The following is a 21,773-nucleotide window of genomic DNA, read 5'->3' as shown; positions in this document are numbered from 1 at the left end:
ACTTTTGATCTGCTTACTTGCAGGCAGAAAGCTCTATATCCCATTACCAGTTCCTTGAACTGTCTGTGTCATCCAATAAACTAAGGCCAGTATTTTCACACTAGGGTGTCTAAAGGTTTGGCACCTAATTTTCAGAAGTGCAGAGCCCCAGTAGCTCCTGTTGACTTTTCTTAGAGTTTAAGTTATTTGTTGCCTCTGAAAATGTAGCCATTGAAATTGGTGTTGAAATAAGGAATCAGTGGCCTGCCATTAGCACCTGAGTTTGAAAATTGTAACCAAGATTTTACAAGGCTGCAGTTTATGTAATATATGGAATGAATTTAAAAATGAGTCCATCAGACTCTGCAGCTGATTAGCACGGGTAACATGACCAGGCGATAGAACAACGAAATTGCAGATGCTTTTCGCTAGTGACAGTAATGAGAATTAATGTATATTTTTATATTAGAAGCTCCCATTTAAAATATATGGCTCAATGAAATCTGAATGTCCTGTTGTGAAGCCTTTTTGTGAGGTTTTTTATAATATTAGGAGAAGGATTTAGTTCATAATAAATTTTGTTTAGTGTTTATATTAACAAATTGTTAGTATCCGTATAATACATTCATGTGCTAGTTCCATTTTTTTCTTTGAGAGAAAAAGCAGTAGTGCAATTGCTTACTTGGTTATAAAAGTAAACAGCAGAATAATCAGATTTTCAGTCAGTGATTTCATATAAGATCTCTATTTTTATGACACGTGCATGTTTATGTATACTAATAATAAATATTATATTTAATATATATCTATGATAAACAGAATATAGAACTTTTATAGACAATCAGAAAACTCACTTAGATAATTTAGTCCATTTAAAACTATCCAAGTTCTGAGTTCCCCTTCAAATAAGAGATTTTTGACCCCCTCAATTAAATGTATCCTTTTACTCTGATATTGTCAAACCTCCCACCACAACCATAACTGCTTTCCTTCCATCTGATTGGAAATGGCCTTAAATAGCTACTAGTACGGCTCTTCTAGGATCAGATCCAGCACATATTTAGCTCCAATTCAGAAAACATTTAAGCACATATTTAAATGTGTCCCTTTTCAGGGAAGAACTTTAAAGATATGTTTAACGTTTGCCAGGAATACTTTCCTGTATTGAGACATTTCAGTGTCCTAGCTACTAAGTGTCAATTCAATGGAATTATTTGAGTAGAAAGCACTAACCAAAATAGTAAGGATTTTCAGGACCCAGACCTTCTAATTGAATTTAAGGGAGAAGGTGTCATTATTACAAGTATAAAGCTTACTGAATTATTGAAACTAATGGTAGTTTTTGTTTTGTAGCTGAACTCTTCATGGAAAAACGGCATCTCAAAGAAGCAGGCTTTTGTATCCAGGAGGCAGCTAGTCTTTTCCCCACATCTCACACTGTGCTGTACATGCGTGGGAGGCTTGCAGAGATGAAAGGCAGTTTGGAGGAGGCTAAGCAATTGTATGATGAGGCACTCACAGTGAATCCAGCTGGAGTGGAAATTATGCACAGCCTGGTGAGTTTTTCAGGGGGTGAGCCTCATTATGGTGTTTCTGCTCCTGATTAACTATAATAAGAAGAGAAGGGTCAAACAGCAACAGAAGGTGAGTTACTTTATACCAGGAATCATTTGGGTAGCTTGCACCTCCTAATTCAGGATTGGATTGAAAGTCTTTAACTAATTAGACTAATACTTGTGTCAAATGTAATATTTTTAAGTGCTGCAAAACTGATAGTTTTGGAAGTATATTTATTGCTTTGTTATCATTGTAGATGAGCTTCTTATTGAAAGCCATGCAATTTTATTATGCAATGCACTTATATTTGAGCTATGTCTACACTGCAGGGAAAAGTCAGAAAAAGATACACAAATTGCGAACCGCAGTTGGCGTATCTTTTTCCGCTTTTCTTCTGGAAGAGGCTTTTCCAACATTTGGCTTGTCTACACGGGCCAAGTGTGAAAGGAAAAAAACCCTCTTTGGAACATTTCTTCTTCCTCATAGAACAAGGTTTACAGGGATGCCAAAAAAACGCATATGCTTTTCCGATTTTTTTTTTTCGGAAAAGCAGACTCTTTCCTTGGATGCGGCAGAGCTTTCAAACATTTTTGAAGTGGCCCCCAGTCAAAAATTATTGCCCACTCCTGTTCTAGATAGTGGTTGGTCCTACCATGAGTGCAGATGACTGTACTTGATGACCTGTCAGGGTCTCTTCCAGTTCTAATATTTGATGATTCTATCATTTCATGGTAAAATTCCCCACTTACATCCATGAATAGGATTTGAGTGGTGCATAGGCTCAGTGCTAACCTTCACCCACAAGAGAATGTCACCCTTTGATTTTCTTGAGGAACTGCAAAGTGAGGATAGTTTTGTTCTTCATCATCACAAAAACAAAAATCTGTATATACTTGGCCTATGGCTTGCAGCTTGTGGTCCATAGAACTTCCCAGTGGAGCACCTCTGTGGTGAAATATTGGTCAACCTTGAATCAGAGATGCTCCTTGTCATCGTAGTACTTCCTGGACTTTTCGGACATTTTTTGATAACCTTTTTTTTTTTAATATCCAGTAGTCCACATGGCTGCTTTGTGTGATCATTGGCTATTTTGTGTTTTGTTAGCATTCAATAATGACGTAATTTGTGAGGGACTCCAAAAGAGAAGCATCAAACACACAAGAGGAAAAAAATAAACTGAAAAGGCAGTTATTTTTAGAACATTTTAGTCAAAATGGTTCAGCCATTTCTGAGAACAAAACTAAGGGGGAAAACCTATTACTTTACACATGTTTTAAAAATCTAGTGGTCTTTTCTTTGATTCTCATGTCTCCCTGCTTGAGATTTGGCAAGTGCATGGTCTTTTTATCTAGTACGTGTTTTTTGCCATAACTGTAAATTTGACCAACTGAAAAGCCTTTCAAGAATCTCAGTTCTCACATGTCCCGTAGAAACTTCTAGGCTACAATGATCACACAAAGTATTTGTCTACATTGGCAAGATTTTGCGCAAATACTCTTTAACGCAAGAGTTTTTGTGTTAGAGTATTTGCACAAGAGAGCGTCTACACTGGCATGTGCTTTTGCGCAAGAGATGTGCTTTTGCGCAAAAGTATCCGTGCCAGTGTAGACTCTCTCTTGCTCAAGAAAGCTCTGATGGCCATTTTAACCATCGGGCTTTCTTGCGCAAGAAATTCATGTTGCCTGTCTACACTGGCCTCTTGCGCAAGAAGCACTGATTTCTTACATTAGAACATCAGTGTTCTTGCGCAAGAACTCGCGGCCAGTGTAGACAGGTAGCAAGTTTTGCGCAAAAGCAATTGCTTTTGCGCAGAATCTTGCCAATGTAGACACAGCCCTAGAGTTTAGCCACTAACATTTGAGCATGCTCTAACACCTTACGACTCCTCTGTATGACCAAGACCACACTTGTGCCATCTTCCCTCTCCCTACTCTGTCTCACTGTCCCAGAGTGACTGAGAATGAGTGAGTGCAGGGCTACAGAGATGAAATTAGACTTTCCCTGTAATTTTTGGTCCCTACTATCCTGTTCTGGGGTGGGACTCCCATTACTGTGAGCAAAGAGCCTGTATCTCCTGTGCTGCAAGTGACTTTCCTGCAGACACCCAGGTAGTGAAAAGGCAATTGATTTGGGAGGGGTATAGTGCTCTGAAGCCTCTCCCTCCCTCCCTGCACCACAGAGAGCCACCGGAAGCAATTAGCCATGTTGAGTGGCACTGTTCCCTGCCACAGGGGTGGGGGTGGGCACAGTCTGGATCAAAAGGCTTGGTGGACCGAATCCAGCCCACAGGCATTATCTTGCTTACCCCTGTTGTAATATGATAGTCATTAATTACATGATGACATACTATTTTTCCACAGTATCTCTGCCTTATTCAGTGCATTGGATGGACCTATTCTGGAGATGAATCAAGGTTGTGTAGTGAAGGAGGTTCTTGTTTGTAGGACTCCTGCATCATTTGCAGCAGAAATTGGAAGGTGTGTAGTGAATGAGGGCAGAGATAGGAAGGTGTTTTGATTATGACAGTATAATGCTGCTTTGGAGAACTGTATTCTGTTCCTGCCTGTGCCACAGAGTTCCTGTGTGACACAAGGTGACTTTGTTACTTTTCAAAGGTGGCCATTAATTGTTCTGCATTTGCTGGGTGCCTGGGAGCATCCAATTTGCATGAGTGCTCAATGCTCACTGTTGCAGCTGAAGTCACCAGTCGCTGTGCTTTGAACACATGGATGCTCCATGATGCTAAGTACTCTGAAAAATCAGGCTCCAGGTGTCTCAAATTGGACACCCAAAATTATTGGTTACTATAAGCTCTCTGCCTTAGATCTCCATCTGTAAAATGGGGATATAACAATAACTCTTCCCTCTCAGAGGATTTGTAAAAATAAATTAATGATTATGAAGCATTTAGATATTATAGTGAGCACCACAGAACAGCCAATGAGGAAATAAACAATTATCATAGAATCATAGGGATGGAAAAGACCTCAGGAGGTCATCGAGTCCAATCCCCTGCTAAAACAGGACCTATAGGGGGTGGAGATTCCACCACCTCCCTAGGTAACCTGCCTCACCACCTTCCTAGTGAAATAATTTTTCCTAATATCCAACCTAGAACTTCCCTACTGCAATTTGAGACCATTGCTCCTTATTCTCCATCCTCCTTGGAACCCCCCTTCAGGTAGTTATCATATCCCCCCTCACTCTTCTGTAGACTAAATAAGCCCAAATCCTTCAGCTTCTCCTCGTAAGTCAAGTGCTTCAGCCCCCTAATCATTTGGTTGCCCTCTGCTGAACTTTCTCCTACGCATCCATATCCTTTCTGTAGTGGGGGGCCCAGAATTGGATGCAGTACTCCACATGTAGCCTCACCAGTGCTGAATAAAGGAGAATAATTACTTCTCTAGATCTGATGGCAGTGTTCCTACTAATACAACCCAATATGCCATTAGCCTTCTTGACTATAAGGGCACACGGTTGACTTCTGTCCAGCTTCTCATCCACTGTAATCCCTGCATCCTTTTCTGCTGAACTACTTCTTAGCCAGTCGGTCCCCAGCCTATAACAATGCATGGGAGTCTACACTTGGCCTTGTTGAACATCATCAGATTTCTTTTGGCTCAAACCCCCAGTTTGTCTAGGTCACTCTGCACCCTATCCCTACCCTCCAATGTATCTACATCTCCCCTTAGCTTAGTGTCATCTGCAAATTTACTGAAGGTGCAATTCCTCCCCTATTCCAAGTCATTACTAAAGATGTTGAACAAAATCGGCCTCAGTACTGACCTTTGAGGCAGTCCTCTTGATACTGACTGCCAGCCAAACATCGAGCTGTTGATCACTACCCGTTGAGCCCAACATTCTATCCACCTTACAGTCCATTTATTCAATCCATTCTTCTTTAACTTGCTGGCAAGAATATTGTGGGAGACCATATCAAAAGCCTTGCTAAAGTCAAGGTATATCATGTCCACCGCCTTCCCGAAATCAACAGAGCATGTTACTTTGTCATAGAAGGTAATCAGGCAATTTTCAGAGTGGAGTTTGAATACTGTGCAATAAACGAGGTCACACATTCAGGATAATATAAAATATTTAAAAGCTAATCATTCACCGAGCACTGTCCATCCTATGCATTCAACGAGGTAGGGATCCTGTCAAAATCTATGTGATCATGTATTTTAAAACTGTATTATAATCTCCTGATGTATTTGAATCATAAGAAGATAACATAAGACTGTCATAAGAACATAAGAAAGCCCATACTGGGTCAGACCAAAGGTCCATCTAGCCCAGTATCCTGTCTTCCAACAGTGGCCAATGCCAGATGCCCCAGAGGGAGAGAACAGAACAGGTAATCATCAAGTGATCTCTCTCCTGTCATCCATTTCCAGCCCCTGACAAATAGAGGCTAGGGACACCATTCCTACCTATCCTGGCTAATAGCCATTGATGGACCCAACCTCCATGAATTTATCTAGTTTATTTTTGAACCCTGTTAAAGTCCTGGCCTTCACAGCATCCTCTGGCAAGGAGTTACAAAGATTGACTGTATGTTGTATGAAGAAATATTTCCTTTTGTTTGTTTTAAACCAGCTACCTATTAATTTCATTTGGTGACCCCTAGTTCTTACTATGTGTAGTATACTCTTCTACATGGCTCTGTTGACAGAGCCATGTAGTCTAGACATACCCCATGTGTACAAGGGAAGCCCTTGTCGACTGCTCTGGTAAATGTCATTTCACGAGGCATAACGGAGTGGTCAACAAGGGCTTCCCTTGTCAACTGCGGAGCGTCCAGACTACCGTGCTGTGCCGCCAAACAGCTGATCGGCACAGCGCAGCGGCCATTTTGATGTAAATGAAACGGCGGCTATTTAAATCGCCGCTTCATTTTCCTATGTGTAGTATACTCTTCTACATGGCTCTGTTGACAGAGCCATGTAGTCTAGACATACCCCATGTGTACACCAAGATGAATCAAGGTTATCCTTAATAAAACTTTAATTCTGGCAATTCTAAATCTTTGAATGCTTATCTTTAGAACTTGTAATAATATTAATGTAGCTTTGCATGTATAGTAATCTATGTTGGACTCATTAGGAAAAAGATTAGAGATTAAAGGACTTTCTCCACCTAAAGGAATTATTGTTTGACATAATACATTTGCTATCCAACTGACCTAGTCAGTTTTCAAAGAAAACTTTATTGTAGACAGTGTCATTGTTCCTGGGGTATATCAGCACCAATTAGTGAAGTAGCATGCCTCTCCCCTCAGGCTGACACAGCTGCACTGTCAAATCTATATTTGGATAATTCCAATGTGAATAGTGTTGTTGTTTTAAAATGAGGGCACAAATGTAGCAATAAGTGCTTTCTTCACTTAACTGAAAACAGTTGTGACTTAAGTGTTACAGAAGAGCTTTCTAACTTGTTCTTTCCACATTGAATCTAGTTGTTCCATGCACATTGCAGAAATGCAACACAGTGTGCAGCAGGTGCACATGCAATGTAGATATTCAAATAGATTGTATCATAGTAAACTATAAGCTCTTCAAAGCAGGGGCTGTCTTTGTTATGTATCTTGTACAGCAGCATGAAAACCACTTACACTTAAGATATTATTATTATATTAAACAACAATAATTATGTTGTTTTCATGTCAATACCTCTACTTCATAGGCAATGCCACAGAATCTGCAAGTTGTTGCTACTCATTCATACATCTGACTTTTTCAAATAAGTTAATGACAGTAAAACTAAAAAAAAATAATGCTATGTTTTATTAGGGTGAGATTATAAAACCCTTAACTCCCACTGATGAACACTGAAGTAGTCCCATCAAAGTCTGTGGAACTACTTCTTTGAGTAACTGCTCGCCAGTATGAGTAAGCAATTAGTAATCTGGCTTTTGGAAGCTTATGTTAACTTTTTCTTTCATGTTTGTTTTTATTTGTTTGTTTCTTTGGCTGGTTGGTTTGGGGTTTTTGAGGGAGGAGAGTGGCAGAGAATTGAGCAACTCCAAGTTCCTCCTCATTGTCACTTTATATTCAGTCCTCTGTCTTCCAATGCCCCGTGTTGGAACCAACCCTTCCTTATGCCTGTATGGTCTAGCTTCTGCTCCCTCTGGAGCTTGCCTATGAAACACCTATGTGGGCTAGTGGGAGTAACTGGAAAGCTGTATAAATTGTCTTCTTTCCCCATCCTTCTTCCTGAGACTACTGACAAACCTTAATTAAGCATGCAGCTCTTACTGGCCCAGGAACAAAACCAAAAGGGCAGATCTTAAGAGTCTATCCACGTCTATGCATTGGATAGGAAAACTCAGTGATAACTAATGATCATTTCCTCTAGTACATGGCCAACAAAATTCTGTACAAGGAACTCCATTGTGATAATTAGGGACAGTTCTACACTGACATACATCCTACTGTGTCAATGAACGTGGTAGAATTTGGCCCACTGAGGTGATGCAGCTTTCTTGTAGTTCAAGTATAGGCCATCTAACCTTTATGCTCCAGGAATAAGAAATAAAAATGTACCATATTCCTTTTAGCAATATGGTTCCTTTGATTCTGGAAAAAACAGTGTCCAGTATGAGAGAGGATTCAAATCCTGAAGATCCATAAATGATATTGCAAGCTAAACTAAACGGTTCATTGTAATATTCAAAAGAACATACTGATTTGTTAGATTTTGTCCATTTTCATCATGAAAAGGAAGGAAGAAAGAATTATGCATTTAAGAGATAAGTAAATGTGCACTGGTGTTGCTCACGTCAAGCCAGATTTTTTTTAAATGAAAGATTTGCTTGAGTCATAGTTGAGTTTTGTTGATTCCACTGAAGGATTGTAATGATTTCTGGCTTCTCATAGTGCCTGGAGCAAGAATGATAAGCTTGTTAGCAGAAAGCTCTATAGCTTTCTGGCTGTTCTCAACCCATAATCCCTGTGTTTGATATTGAATGGTGGGAACAAAGATGTAATGTTTATTTCTGTAAAGATTAAAATGGAAAACTATTCTTATTGCATATTCCTCTATTCTGTTGCATGGGTGTGTACATGTAGATATAATAAGATAGTCATGTAAATTCATTTGAGTCAATCCATAGAGAAATTATGTGGAGTATGATTTTTAATAAGTACTGGAAATTCTAGTACTTGAGTGTACTAATCCTGAGAATTCTGGTGTTTTCTGGAGGGCCAGCCAAATATATGTAGAAGTATAGATTAGCACCCATTACAAAAACCACTTGAGTAAGAACACTCCAGCCCAAATCAATAGAGCCTTTTGTTTATTACTACAAAACCTCCATTCCATCCTATAAAATCATAATTTTATAGTAGTACATAGTACTATATAGTACTTTATATAGTAATATTATGATATTTTTTGTCATATTATCTATCCCTTTCTTAATGGTTCCTAGCATTCTCTTGGTAGTTTGTTTTCTTTTGGTTTTGACTGCCATTGCTCATTGAGTGAATATTTTCAGAGAATTAGCCATAGTCACTCCAAGATCTGTTTTTGAGTGGTAGCCACTAATTTAGACCCCGTTATTTTGTATGTGTAGTTGTTTTCCAATGTGCATTACTTTGTATTTGTCATCTTTGCTTTTATCTGTCATTTTGTTGCTCCGCTATCGGGTTTTGTGAGATCACCTTGTAACACTTTGCATTTGACTGCTTTTTGTGTCCTCTGCATATTTTGCAACCTCTTTGTTCAGCACCTTTTCCAGATTATTTATAAATAAGTTGAACAGTACAACTCCCATTACACATCCTTGAGGGACCCTGCTATTTGCCTCTCTCCATTGGGAAAACTGGTCATTTTTTCCTACCGTTTATTGTTTCCTATCTTAACCAGTTATTGATCCATGAGAGGAACTTCCCTTAAATCCCATGACTGTGTGCTTTGCTTGAGTCTTTGGTGTGACTTTGAGTCCCTAAATGCTGTATCAGCTGTCACACCTGTACACATGCTTGTTGACTCCCTCAAAGAATTTTAATAGATCTGTGAAGCATAATTTCCCTTTATAAAAGCAGTGTTGTCTCTTACCTTCATTTATGTCTGATAATTCTGTTCTTATTTTCATCCCATTTATATGGTGCTGAAGTTTGACTTCTCAGCCTATAATTGCCAGGATTGCCTTTAGAGCTTTTATTTTTAATTAGCATTACATTAGCTACATTCTAATAATCTGGTACAGAGACTGGTTTGAGTGATAGATTATATACCACAGTAGGCCTGCAATTTCCTGTATCAGTTCCTTTAGAACTCTTGGGTGACTATCTTGGTGCTTTATTACTGTTTAATTAATTTGTTCCAAAGCTTCCTCTGTTAACACCTCAATCTGGGACAGATTCCTATAACTGTCACCTAAAAAAATGGGTCAGGTATGAAAATTTCACTCACATCCTCTGCAGTAAAGACAAATAGAATTAATTTCATTTCCCTGAAACAGCTTTGTCTTCCTACTCATCCAGTAGCCTCACTGATTGTTTGGCAGACTTCCTACTTCCAATGTACTTAAAGAAAATTTGCTGTTACTCTTTGTGTCTTTGATAGCTGCTCTTCAAATTCTTCACTGGATGCCTGATTATACTTGACTTGCCAGAGTTGATGTTCCTCTGATTTCAGTTTTCAAAGCATGCTTTTTTGCCTCTAACCATCCTCTTCATTCTGTTTAGCCAAGGTGGAATTTGGTCCTCTTACAGCTTTTGTGGGAGTGGTATACACTGAATTTGAGCCTTGATTATTGTGTTCTTAAATAGTTTCCATGCAGCTTGCAGGCATTTCACTCTTGCGACTATTCCTTTTAATTTCTGTCTAACTAGCTTCCTCATTTTTGTGCAGTTCCCCTTTTTTAAATTAAAAGCTGCTGTGGTGTGTTTCTTTGGTACTTTCTTCCCTACAAGGATGTTACATTTAATTATATTATTATCTGTATTATTGAGTGGTTCAGCTATAGTCACCTCTTGGATGATATTCTGTGGTCCATTTAAGACTAAATCAAGAATTACCTTTCCTTTGAAGGTTTCAGAACAGGCTGCTCGAAGCATTAATGGTGTCTAGAAATGTTATCTCTGCATCCTATCCTGAGTATCCATTGTGCAACACTTTCAAAATTTCCCCATTCAAAATTTTCATATGCAAATCTTTAAGAGAAAGGAATATAAAAGCTAAAATATTTTTACACATTATTTTATTCATATTTATTACCTACACCTTAGTAAGTCTCCATTTAATCTGGTATTTCTAATCCATGTATCACTTTGGCATCCTGATCATTATCATGTAGTAAAATGAATGTGAACAGGAACATTTAAAAAACCCTGCTATTTCATACAGTTATATACTTATGACTTCACAAATTCCGATGCTATGGTATCTATTACTAATGTCCTAAAGCTGTTGTTCTGATAGCCAGTGGTGAATCAGTGTTTCATAATAAGGCTATTTATTGGCAAATGTAGTGGCATTTCTGCAGACAGTGTGATCTTGTGCTTATAGCAAGACTGTGAGAGTCATAATTCCTGGCTCCTGTTCACATCTTAGATACTGATTTGTCAAATCACCTAGGGCTATGTTGTTGCTACCCAGTATGCAGCCGCATGGGTGTGAGACCTTCCCCCTCCAGAGAGTACAGAGACTGCCTCTGAGTAGATCTCTATTGATAACAATTAACTGAAAAGGGTTGGGTAATAGGTAGAGCCATGACTGTGACCATCCTGCACATAGGTCAGCTATGCTGCCATCTGGGATGTGACTGTATGCCACAATTTATTTCTGAACTTCTTTAAAAGGATACTAATAATATGGAGATTGTGAAGCTCAGTTAATGTTTGCACAATGTCAGCTAATGACAGACACTATGTTAAGTGCAGATTATTACTATCATTATCTGTGTATGCTATGTTATTTTCACTTCTGCCTTTGGACTGAAAACCCTTATGGGCAGGACCTGTTATTATTTAGCACAGATCTGCTGCACAGTTCTGTGAACACTTCTGGCACACTTTAGGTAATGATTATTATTAAAGCATTATTCTAGAGCAGCGGTTTCCAAACTTTTTGGCCCATAGCCCACCCCGCTCAATGCAGATCTTTTCACGACCACCAGCCAACTATGACAAAATGATTGCAGGAGGAGGTGAAAGTAGGGTTTCCAGATGGTTTAATCAAAATAACCGAACACCCTCCCCCCTCCAAAAAAATAGGGGGAAAAATTCTGTTGAGGGAAAAAAAGGGGAGACCAAAGTTGTTGAGCAAAAAAAAAACAGCATTGCCCCTTTAAGAAAGGCCTTTGAGGCTTTTTGCTAGTGGCCATCTTGTTTCTCTGCTCTGAGCCAGAAGACAGCTCCTCTGTGGAACCAGGTAAACGGTGGGGAGGGAGGCTGGGCCCGGTTGCTGAGTGTGTGTAGGGTTGCCAGGTGTCCGGTATTGTCGCCTCCTGGCAGGGTAAAAGAATCAGAAAATACCGGACATTTTAGGTGTCCAGTATTTCTGAACTTTTTTACCGGACAGGAGGCGAAAATACTGGACTGTCCAGGTCAACGTGTGGGGTGAAAGTGTGGGGTTTATCTGAGAGATAGTGTTCAGGACTTAGTTCCCTCTAGGCATGCAGAAAGAATTTAAGTCGCTCCCATCTCATTGGCAGAGCTGTGCAGCAGCAGGTAAGCTGGTGATATTGGGCTTGGTGGGAGAATAGGGGCTGTCTAAAAATAGGCAGCTCTCTGCTCTTTCCAGGGTTGGCGCTGGGGTCAGGGCCATGTGGTGGCTTCCTGGCTGATCCCGGGCTGGGGCTGCATGGCGTGCGGCTGCACCGTGTGCTGGAGCTAGAACCAGAGCAGCAATGAGGCTGTTCCTGGGGCTAGGGCGATGGTGTGGCGATCCCACTACAGCTGCACAGCGGCCCCAGCCCCGGGAGCAGCCATACTACAGCCCTGGCTTGACAATATCATTTTCATTTATCATTTCAATTTAAAGGATATATATCAGCTCAGTTTTTGACATTTTAATTTACATAGTGCTGTTAATTACTATACTTAAACTTAAATTTGCACAAAGTGAGAGGGCTTCCTGCTCACTTAATAATAGATGGGGCTGATACACTCTCAGCCTTTTGTCCTGCACTGTGTTCATCCCAGGGTAGACTTACCACTTCATAGGCAAAAGCACATGGAGTTATCATTGTAGTCATAGAAAATATGTTCATCAAAAAGGCTAAGTAAAGGAGCACCCAGGTGCACAGCCTCAATAGGACCTGAACCCCAGATAAATATATCTTACTCAAATTTCCTGGCATAAACTGAAAAGAAATACTTTGTCCTGTCCAAGGGGTTCAAGTTCCACTATCAGACTTTTTGGTAGTGTCAACAACCAACTAGCAGGAAAGGCAGGACCAACAGCATCCAACACACAAGGCCAAGGACACAAAAAAATTAGACCTCTTTAGGAGGAAGGTCAGAATCGCTAATCAGCAGGCACTACTGAGCAGGTACCATTTCTGTTTCTGGGACTCTATACTGAAATGTAAGGAGCAGCGAATGCAAGAAAAGGCATCCTAACAGATAGCCCTGGATGCAGCAGATTCTGCAGTCTGGTCCATGGCCTGGGCTGTGACTTCCTTGGGCTCACTGCACAAGGTCCAAAAGACATTGTAAAACTTCCCTTTCAAGGTAGGACATCACTATTTTCTCAGCAGAGGTATTCCAAACTGTACAATTTGAAGGACACAAGGGCCACACTTAAGTCCGTAGGCCTTCATACATCAGCCTACTCAAGGAACCACCATTGCCCCCAGCCGATCGATCGCTCACTTCTTTCTGCTGCCGGCTCAACAGAACAAAAGCAGAAAAAGGAGCAGGGGCAAGAGGTAGAGGTCCCTGTAGTAGGAAGAGAACCTGGACATAAGCCTTGGTATCAGAGGCCAGGTATGGAGCAGGACCTGCTCACAGAAACTGGCAAGAACTGGCCTAATAATGCAGAAATTCATATTCCTAAAAAGTGCTGATCACACAGTATTCATGCATGTGCATCCCATCCTGATATCAAGGATGATACAAAAACATTCCCTTAGGACAGGCATGTCCAAAGTCCGGCCCGCGGGCCAAATGCGGCCCGCGGTCGGATTTAATACGGTCCCCCGCTTCTCCCGGCTCCCCGGTGCTTTTTTTAACTGGCGCGCTCAGCGCGCCGCTTCGGGCCGCCGCCGCCGCCGTGGTCCCAAACCCTGCCCCTGCACTCCGCTTTGGGGCTGAGAGTGCAGGGACAGCCCCCGCTTCCTCCCCCTCTCCTGGCTCCCCGGCGTTCCTCTGACTGGCGCCGCTTCCGGCCGCGCCGCCGCCGTCCATGGCGACCGCTGCGGTCCTAAAGTCCTCCATGTAGGGCACGTCCGCAGCCCCGCTCCCCCGCTTGGCTACGGGTTCGCCCTGCCCCCGGGCCGCCGTGAGGCCAGCGTGCCCTGCACTTTCCGCCCGCCTCTGACCCTGCAAGCCCTCTACCTTGGGGCTGAGAGTGCAGGGACGGACTCCGCAGCTGCTGAGATCAGGGACTGCCTTTGAACCAGACCTAGCCTATGTACTGCAGTCCAGATCTCAGTTTCACCCTTCACATTAGTGTAGGCAAGTTTTTTTTTCAATTGAGATGAATACATTGTAAAATCTCAGTTAATGTCAGTTGGTCTAAATCAGTTATAAATATATTTGGACACAACATGTATAGTTGGTGTTATGTCGTTTGCCGTTTGCAATAAACTTTGCATAAAATAGTTAATTTGCATTTAATTTTAATGGTTCAAAGAATGTCAGGCAAAATGGTCGGCCCTCACGCATGTTCACTTCATCGAATCTGGCCCTCTTTGAAAAAAGTTTGGACACCCCTGCCTTAGGATAACAGGAACACACTGGCCTCTCCTAAAAGATAGATGTCAATATGTAATAGAGAGGTTCTGAGCAAACCAACATGTACAAGATGCTGTTGGGGGGCAGTGACTAACCATGTCAGAGGGTGTTTGTATCACTGTGTAAAAACACATCTCAGAGGGTGTATCTTTGTCCCGCCAAGAGAGGAATGGAAAGTCCCACCATTCACTGAGCTATATCCATGTCTTAGTATCCTCATAGAGTCTGCCAGGTGCTATTACTGTGCTTTGTCAACAGTAACCCTGGCCAGGTGCCTTACACTGTAACAGATCTTGTGGTCATTAGGCAGTTTACTCAAGGCCTGCTTTGCCAACTGTCTGCACAGGGTTGGGGCAGCACACGGGGACATACTCTATCCTACGTATCACAACCTATCCCTCCTTGGGATCTCAACCTGTAATGGCTCATGAGTCCCCCCATTCAAGCCACTGGCAATATGCTCTGTTCTACATGTCCTGGAAGGTGAGCTTCCTGATGGCCATTACCTTAGCCAGATATGGAGGTTCTGAAATGAACGCCCTATGTGATACTTTTCAAGGAAATGGTTCAGTTGCATCCTCATTGAGCCTTCCTCCCAAAGGTGGTTTCACAATTCCACTGTAACCAGGACATCATCTTTCCAGTCTTCTATCTGAAACCACATGCCAACAGACAGTAGCAGCAAATTCACACACTTGATGTCGGACACAGGAAGGACTAAATCATTTCAGAAAACCACTCAACTTTTTTGTGGCTGTTGCAGAAAAAGTTGAAAGGTCTTCCAGCCTCAGCCCAGAGGTTTTCATCATGGATCACTTCCAGTATCCAAACAGGCACCTGGCAAAGGTCCCTGCTCCAGCTCCGATGATGCATTCCACAAAGGCTTAAGCGTCTTCAGCTGCATTCATGGCATAGGTTCCTCTCCAAGACATCTGTAGAGTGTCAGTATGTCGGTCCACACTTTTGTATCTCACTGTGCCATCAGTAAGCAGGATGCTGGATCTAGCATATCAGTGATATAGTCTGCTTGTCAGTGCACTCCGAGCCCTCCCTGTACAACTTGCTTGGGAGTCACCTGTATTGGAATAGACATGAGTAAATACTTGAAGAAGAAAAAAGAAGAAAAAAAAAGCTACTAACCTTCTGTATACATGGTTCCTCCAGATGTGTCGCACAATCCCTTCCAAACCACCCACCCTCACCCCTCTGTCAGAGTTATCCAGCAAGAAGGATCTGAAGAGACAGCAGGGCAGTGGAGACTTTTATATTAGCACTATGAGCATGCAACTCCAGGGACACTAGAGCCAATCCAACAGAGACCACTGAGGGAATATCTTTCTGGCAGCAGAGTTCTGGGGGAGCATTCAGCATTGGAATGGACTTTTGCAACACATCCTGAAGAATAATAGCTGCATAATAGTTACTAAGTCTTTTATTCTATGGCCAAGAACACAAAGGGCATGTCTACACTGTAATTAAATACTGTGGTTGGTCAGCGTGAATTGACTCAGGCTATGGTGCTGTTTACTTGTGGTGCAGATGTTCAGGCTGTGCTGGAGCCCAGATTCTGGGTCTCTGTGAAGAAGGAAGGAGGTCCCAGAGCTCAGACTACAATCCAAGCTCAAACATCTACATCAAATTAAACAGCCCTGTAATATGAGTGACAGCTGGGCCATTGGGTTTTTAATTGCAATCTAGCTATACTCAGTGGCTATGTCTACACTGACATGATTTTCCGGAAATGCTTTTAACGGAAAAGTTTTCCATTAAAAGCATTTTCAGAAAAGTGCGTCTAGAATGGCAGGACGCTTTTCCGCAAAAGCATTTTTTGTGGAAAAGCGTCCGTGGCCAATCTAGACACGCTTTTCTGCAAAAAAGCCCCGATTGCCATTTTGCGATCGGGGCTTTTTTGCGGAAAAGAAATCTCTGCTGTCTACACTGGCCCTTTTGCGCAAAAGTCTTTCGGAAAAAGACTTTTGTCCGAACGGGAGCAGCACAGTATTTCTGCAAAAGCACTGACAATCTTACATGAGATCGTCAGTACTTTTGCGGAAATTCAAGCGGCCAGCGTAGACAGCTGGCAAGTTTTTCCGCAAAAGCAGATGATTTTGTGGAAAAACTTGCCAGTCTAGACACAGCCAGTGGGAGTTGCTTAGTCCACTGCACTTTTGAAAATCAGGCCACTTGTGTGTGTGCCTGATGTCACACTGCCATCTTTGAAAATCTTGGCTTACATCTTTTTAAAAAAATTTAAAAAAAGTTGGAAAGTCTTTAAATGAACAGTGGCAGAATCAGCATATTTCCTACTGCCATGGTCATCTTCTCTGTCACACCACTCCTACCAAAACACAATGCTTTAAAGCCCCCAAACTGTCTAATAGTTGCCCCCTGCATAACAAAAGTTTCTTTGTTTTGGATGTTAAGAGGGTTCCAGTGAAACACTCTTCCAACCTCTCATTTTTTTGGATGAAGTTTTTTGAGCTGTGAATCAAAAGTTGAATGACAGATACAGCTGGAATCAGAAGAGTTAAATTCAAGCTTCGAAAGAAAAGCTTCATGGCAGTTCAGCTATATTGACAATAATGTCAAGCCAGGTTTAATAGAATAGTTCCTTGTTGAATAAATTTATCCCAGAGGAAGCAATATGACCTTCCTGTATATGCGCAAGATAAAAAAAATCAATATTAATACCTCTGGAGGAAAATATAAGACTAATGGAATATTTCAGTGAACCAAATGAGACTCAGATGGCAAAAAAACTGTTAATATTGACTCCGATGGTAGAGCAATGTTATATATGCTCCGACTAAACAAATAATACAATGAAATCTATGTAATGCTAGTTACCATGTACCTTACACAGATGCAAGATACAGTTTAATGGATTTGCAATTATTTTGTATGGTTTCCTGACAGAACACCAGGGGATTTACAAGCAATCACCTTTTGGTACAGAGATTTATGACCAATGTAGTTAGCTGAGCCTTTTCTCCACGAGGGCATAGAATGGAGACAGTACTTCTGAGAAGCATGTCAATGGTATGTGGAAGCAGGATAATTAGAAATATGCTTGAGCATCTCTGTTAGCAACTGCTCTCTAGAGTTATGGTACACTGATATTACCAAATACAATGTTAGCCTTAATCAGTACTAATTAATGCTAATTTTGAAGGGGGAAAACAATAACTCTTTTCATACTTTACATAATAACCATTGGTTTGGTAGGAAATAAACAAACAATGTTTAAACCATCCTGATGCGCAGTAAGAAAAGCATATATGGTAGGTGATCAGCTTGACTTAACAGTGAAATCTTTGGCGAGCTTAAACACAAAAAGGAAGCTTACAAGAGGTAGAAGCTTGGACAGATGACTAGGGAAAAGTATTTAAAAATTGCTTCAGCTTGCAGGGGATGAAATTAGCAAGGCCAAAACGAAATTGGAATTGCAGCTAGCAAGGGATGTGAAATATAACAAGAAGGTTTCTACGGGCATGTTATAAATAAGGGGGTGATCAGGAAAGGTGTGGGACCCTTACTGAAAGAGGGAAGTAACCTAGGGTGCATCTACACTGTAACCAGAGCTCAAAATAAGCTATGCAATTTGAGCTACGCAAATTGCATAGCTTATTTTGAGTGTATTTTGAAATTTTTGAAATTTAGTGCTGCCTAAACAGATCCCAAATTTCAAAATAAACTGCTATTCTTAAACATCCCGTAATCCTCATGGAACAAGGTTTACTAGCAAGCCTGTTATTTCAAAAGCTATTTCAAAACAATGGGCTTGCTTAGAAGACGCAGAATAGCTATATTGGGATACCGGAAGTACCCGAAATAATGGAGCTGTCTAGGCGTACCCCAAGGCTATGTCTACACTGCAATACTATGCAAGCCCATTATTTCAGGCTTGTTATTCCGACATCTCTGTAAGCCTCATTCCACAAAGAGTAAGGGACATTTCAGAATAGCGGGTTATTTTGAAATAAGATACGCAATTTACTTAGCTCAAATTGTGTGTCTTATTTCAAGCTACAGTGCAGTGCAGATGAACCCCTAGTGACAGATATGGGAAAAGCTGAAGCACTCAGTGGTTTTTTTGCCTCTGTCTTCACAGACAAGTCATCTCCCAGAATATTGCACAAGGCAGCACTCTGTAGGAAGGAGATGGACAGCTCTTAGTGGAGAAAGAACAGGTTAAGAACTATTTAGAAAAGCTGAATATACACAAATCCATGGGGCCAGATCTAATGCATCCAAGGGTGTTGACTGATGTGACTTCAGAGCCATTGACCATTTTCTTTGAAAACTTGTGGCAATTGAGGGAGGTCCCACACAACTGGAAAAAGGCAAATGTAGTGCCAGGCTTTAAAAATGGAAGAAGAAGAAGAATCCAGGGAACTACAGACCAGTCAGCCTCAGCTCAGTTCCCAGAAAAATCATGGCAGGAGAACCTCAAAGAATCTATTTTGAAGAACTTGGAAGAGAGGAAAGTATCAGGAATAGTCAGTATGGATCCACCAAGAGCAAGTAATGCCTGATCTACGTGATTGCCTTCTATAATGAAGTAATTGGCTCTTTGGATGTGGGGGAGGCAGTTGACATGATGTATCTTGACTTCAGCAAAGTTTTTGATATGGTCTCCCACAGTATTCTTGCCAGCAAATTAAGGAAGTATGGACTGATTAAATGGACTATAAGATGGATAGAAATCTGGCTAGATTTTCGGGCTCAATGGATAAAGATCAATGGCTTCATGTCTGGTTGGCATTCGGTATCAAGCGGATTGCTGTATGGGTCAGTTCTGGAACTTGTTTTGTTCAACATCTTTATTAATGATCTGGATGAGGGGATGGATTGCACCATCAGCAAATTCACAGATGACACTAAGGTAGGGGGAGAGGTAGATACGATAGACAGTAGAGATAAGGTCCAGAGTGACCTAGACAAATTGGAGGATTGGGCCAAAACAAATCTGATGAGGTACAAGAACAAGTGCAGTCTTGCATTTGAGATGGAAGAATCCAAGCACTGCTGCAGGTTGGGGCCAAACGGCTAAGCAGCAGTTCGTCAGAAAACGACTCAGGGTTTACAGTGGTTGAGAAGCTGGACATGAGTCAACAGTGTGCCCTTGTAGCCAAGAAGGCTAATGGCATCTTGGGGTGCATTAGTAGGAGCATTATATCTAGGGAAGTGATTATTCCCCTTTATTTGGCACTGATGAGGGCACATCTGGAGTATTGCATCCAATTCTTCCCCCCTCCTCCTCTTCCCCCCCCCCCCCCCCATTGCAGAAAGGATGTGGATGCATTGGAGAAACCCAGCAGAGGGCAACAAAAATGATTAGGGGGCTGGAACACATGACTTATGAGGAGAGGCTGAGGGATTTGGGCTTATTTAATCTACAGAAAAGAAGATTGAGAGGGGATTTGATAGCAGCCTTCAACTACCTGAAGGGGGGCTCTAAAGAGAATGGAGAGAGTCTGCGCTCAGTGGTGACAGAGGACAGAATGAGGAGCAATGGTCTCAAGTTGCAATGCAAGGTTGGATATTTGGAAAAACTATTTCACTAGGAGAGTGGTGAAGCACTGGAATGGGTTATCTTGGGAGGTTGTGGAATTTCTATTCCTAGAGGTTTTTAAGTCCCGGCTTGACAAAGCCCTGGCTGGGATGATTTATCTGGGATTGGTCCTGCTTTGGGCAGGGGTTGGACTTGATGGTCTCCTGAGATCTCTTCCAGCCCTAGGATTCTATGTGCTTTTATTCTTCTTCTGTCTATGGCACAGTGGTAGCAGTTCAGTTTCAATCCTTAGGGTGCCAAGAGCTTTCAGGCACCAGTAGAAGCTAAAGGCTCTCAGCACCTTCCAGGAAGCACTTCCCAAGTGGGGAAGGAGGGGTTCTCTGCCCCAGCTATCATAGAGGGAATGCATGAGCTACCCTTTTTCAAAGGGTGTCATTGCATCTGCTCCAATGTGTTCTGTCCTCAAGGGACTGCGGCTGACTCAGCAAAATTGCTCTAATGTGCCCTGCTGCATGAGGCACAAGGAGAGGATCACAGTATTGGAGCCACGGTGTTATTTTAAGAAAGAAATCCATTTTGGGCAACGTGGTAAGGTACAAAAGAATGGTTAGTGGCAGCCTTCAGAAAACGCCTTAAAATGACGGGGAATATGAGCAATAGTTTGCTGTAAGTTCCACTGTGTATGTTTATTCCTTAGAGAAATGGGCTAGAGTGTGGCTTGCAGCCACTGGCTGCAGAGAGGGCATAGGCTGAGAAGGAGCTACCTAGCAGTAGGTGTCCCCAAAGTGATTTTGACTGAGCCCAGGAGCTCCACTACGCTTTTGAAGAAGGGTGCCCTGTGAATTCCCTCTACACTGGTTGGGGCAGAGAGCCTTTTCGCACGTGAGCCATCTAGATTTATAGTGTTTGCCTAACTACACCTTTGGTGGTCTCCACATAGAGGCATAGGGAGAGGCTCCTTGTACGGTCTCATGGGTCGTTTTGGAGGGGACCCCCCATCACTATTCTTTGTGGAGAGTACAGTTTACTCTCTCATGAAAATATACAAGTATCAGAGGGGTAGCCGTGTTAGTCTGAATCTGCAAAAGCGACGAGGAGTCTTGTGGCACCTTATAGACTAACTGAAGTGTAGGAGCATAAGCTTTCGTGGGCAAAGACCCACTTCGTCAGATGCATGTCTGACGAAGTGGGTCTTTGCCCACGAAAGCTTATGCTCCTACACTTCAGTTAGTCTATAAGGTGCCACAGGACTCCTCGTCGCTTATGAAAATATACAGTAGCCCTTTGGAAAAAGGCTGGGAAATGACACCATATTTTGCAAAGTACTTCTAGACTAAACCGTCCATTGTTACGTGACATTAATTCATTTGTCCCCCCATAAAAGTCGATATCTAAAGGCCAGTGTTTGCTGCATATTTGTGTGAGCCTTCTCACTGCACAGTTTTGCCTGTTATTAGTATTAAAATCAACAAGGAGGTAGGAGATAAAACTTTTCTGTATTCCAGCTGCATCATCTATCTATGTGCAGCCAGATACAGAGGGTCTGTAACTCCAGGGTGAGTAGAAAGGCTGAAAATAAAAGCCTTGTCAGCACTCATCCAGCATTGCTAAGCTGTATAGGAAAGATTATTTGTTTATGCCCTTTACCAGCTTTAACTAAACAAAGATAAGCATGTAAATGCTACAGTGAAGGTCCTTGAACAGGATTACATTGCTGATACAGACTGGCACTTAGCATCACAGTCATGGATCCTCTTGTGAGAGGTGTAATCTGTTCACTGCCACACTGCATGTACTAGGAGCTAAGCGACAGGAGA

General features: G+C 41.8%; 1 protein-coding gene across 2 annotated transcripts in view; it reads left to right on the top strand.

The window, feature by feature from the left end:
* TTC7A (tetratricopeptide repeat domain 7A) overlaps positions 1 to 21,773 on the top strand; it is a 229,535-nt gene that overhangs the window by 174,059 nt on the left and 33,703 nt on the right. For both annotated transcript variants that reach the window (XM_006125491.5, XM_075925403.2), the window contains one exon: positions 1,333 to 1,535. In XM_006125491.5, the coding sequence (XP_006125553.3) occupies positions 1,333 to 1,535 (203 nt within the window). The remainder of the gene's footprint in view (positions 1 to 1,332; positions 1,536 to 21,773) is intronic.

This window comes from Pelodiscus sinensis, chromosome 3 (assembly GCF_052426305.1).
Source record: "Pelodiscus sinensis isolate ZL-2025 chromosome 3, ASM5242630v1, whole genome shotgun sequence".
NCBI classification, from domain to species: Eukaryota; Metazoa; Chordata; order Testudines; family Trionychidae; genus Pelodiscus; species Pelodiscus sinensis.
This window is presented reverse-complemented; position numbering and strand designations above follow the sequence as displayed.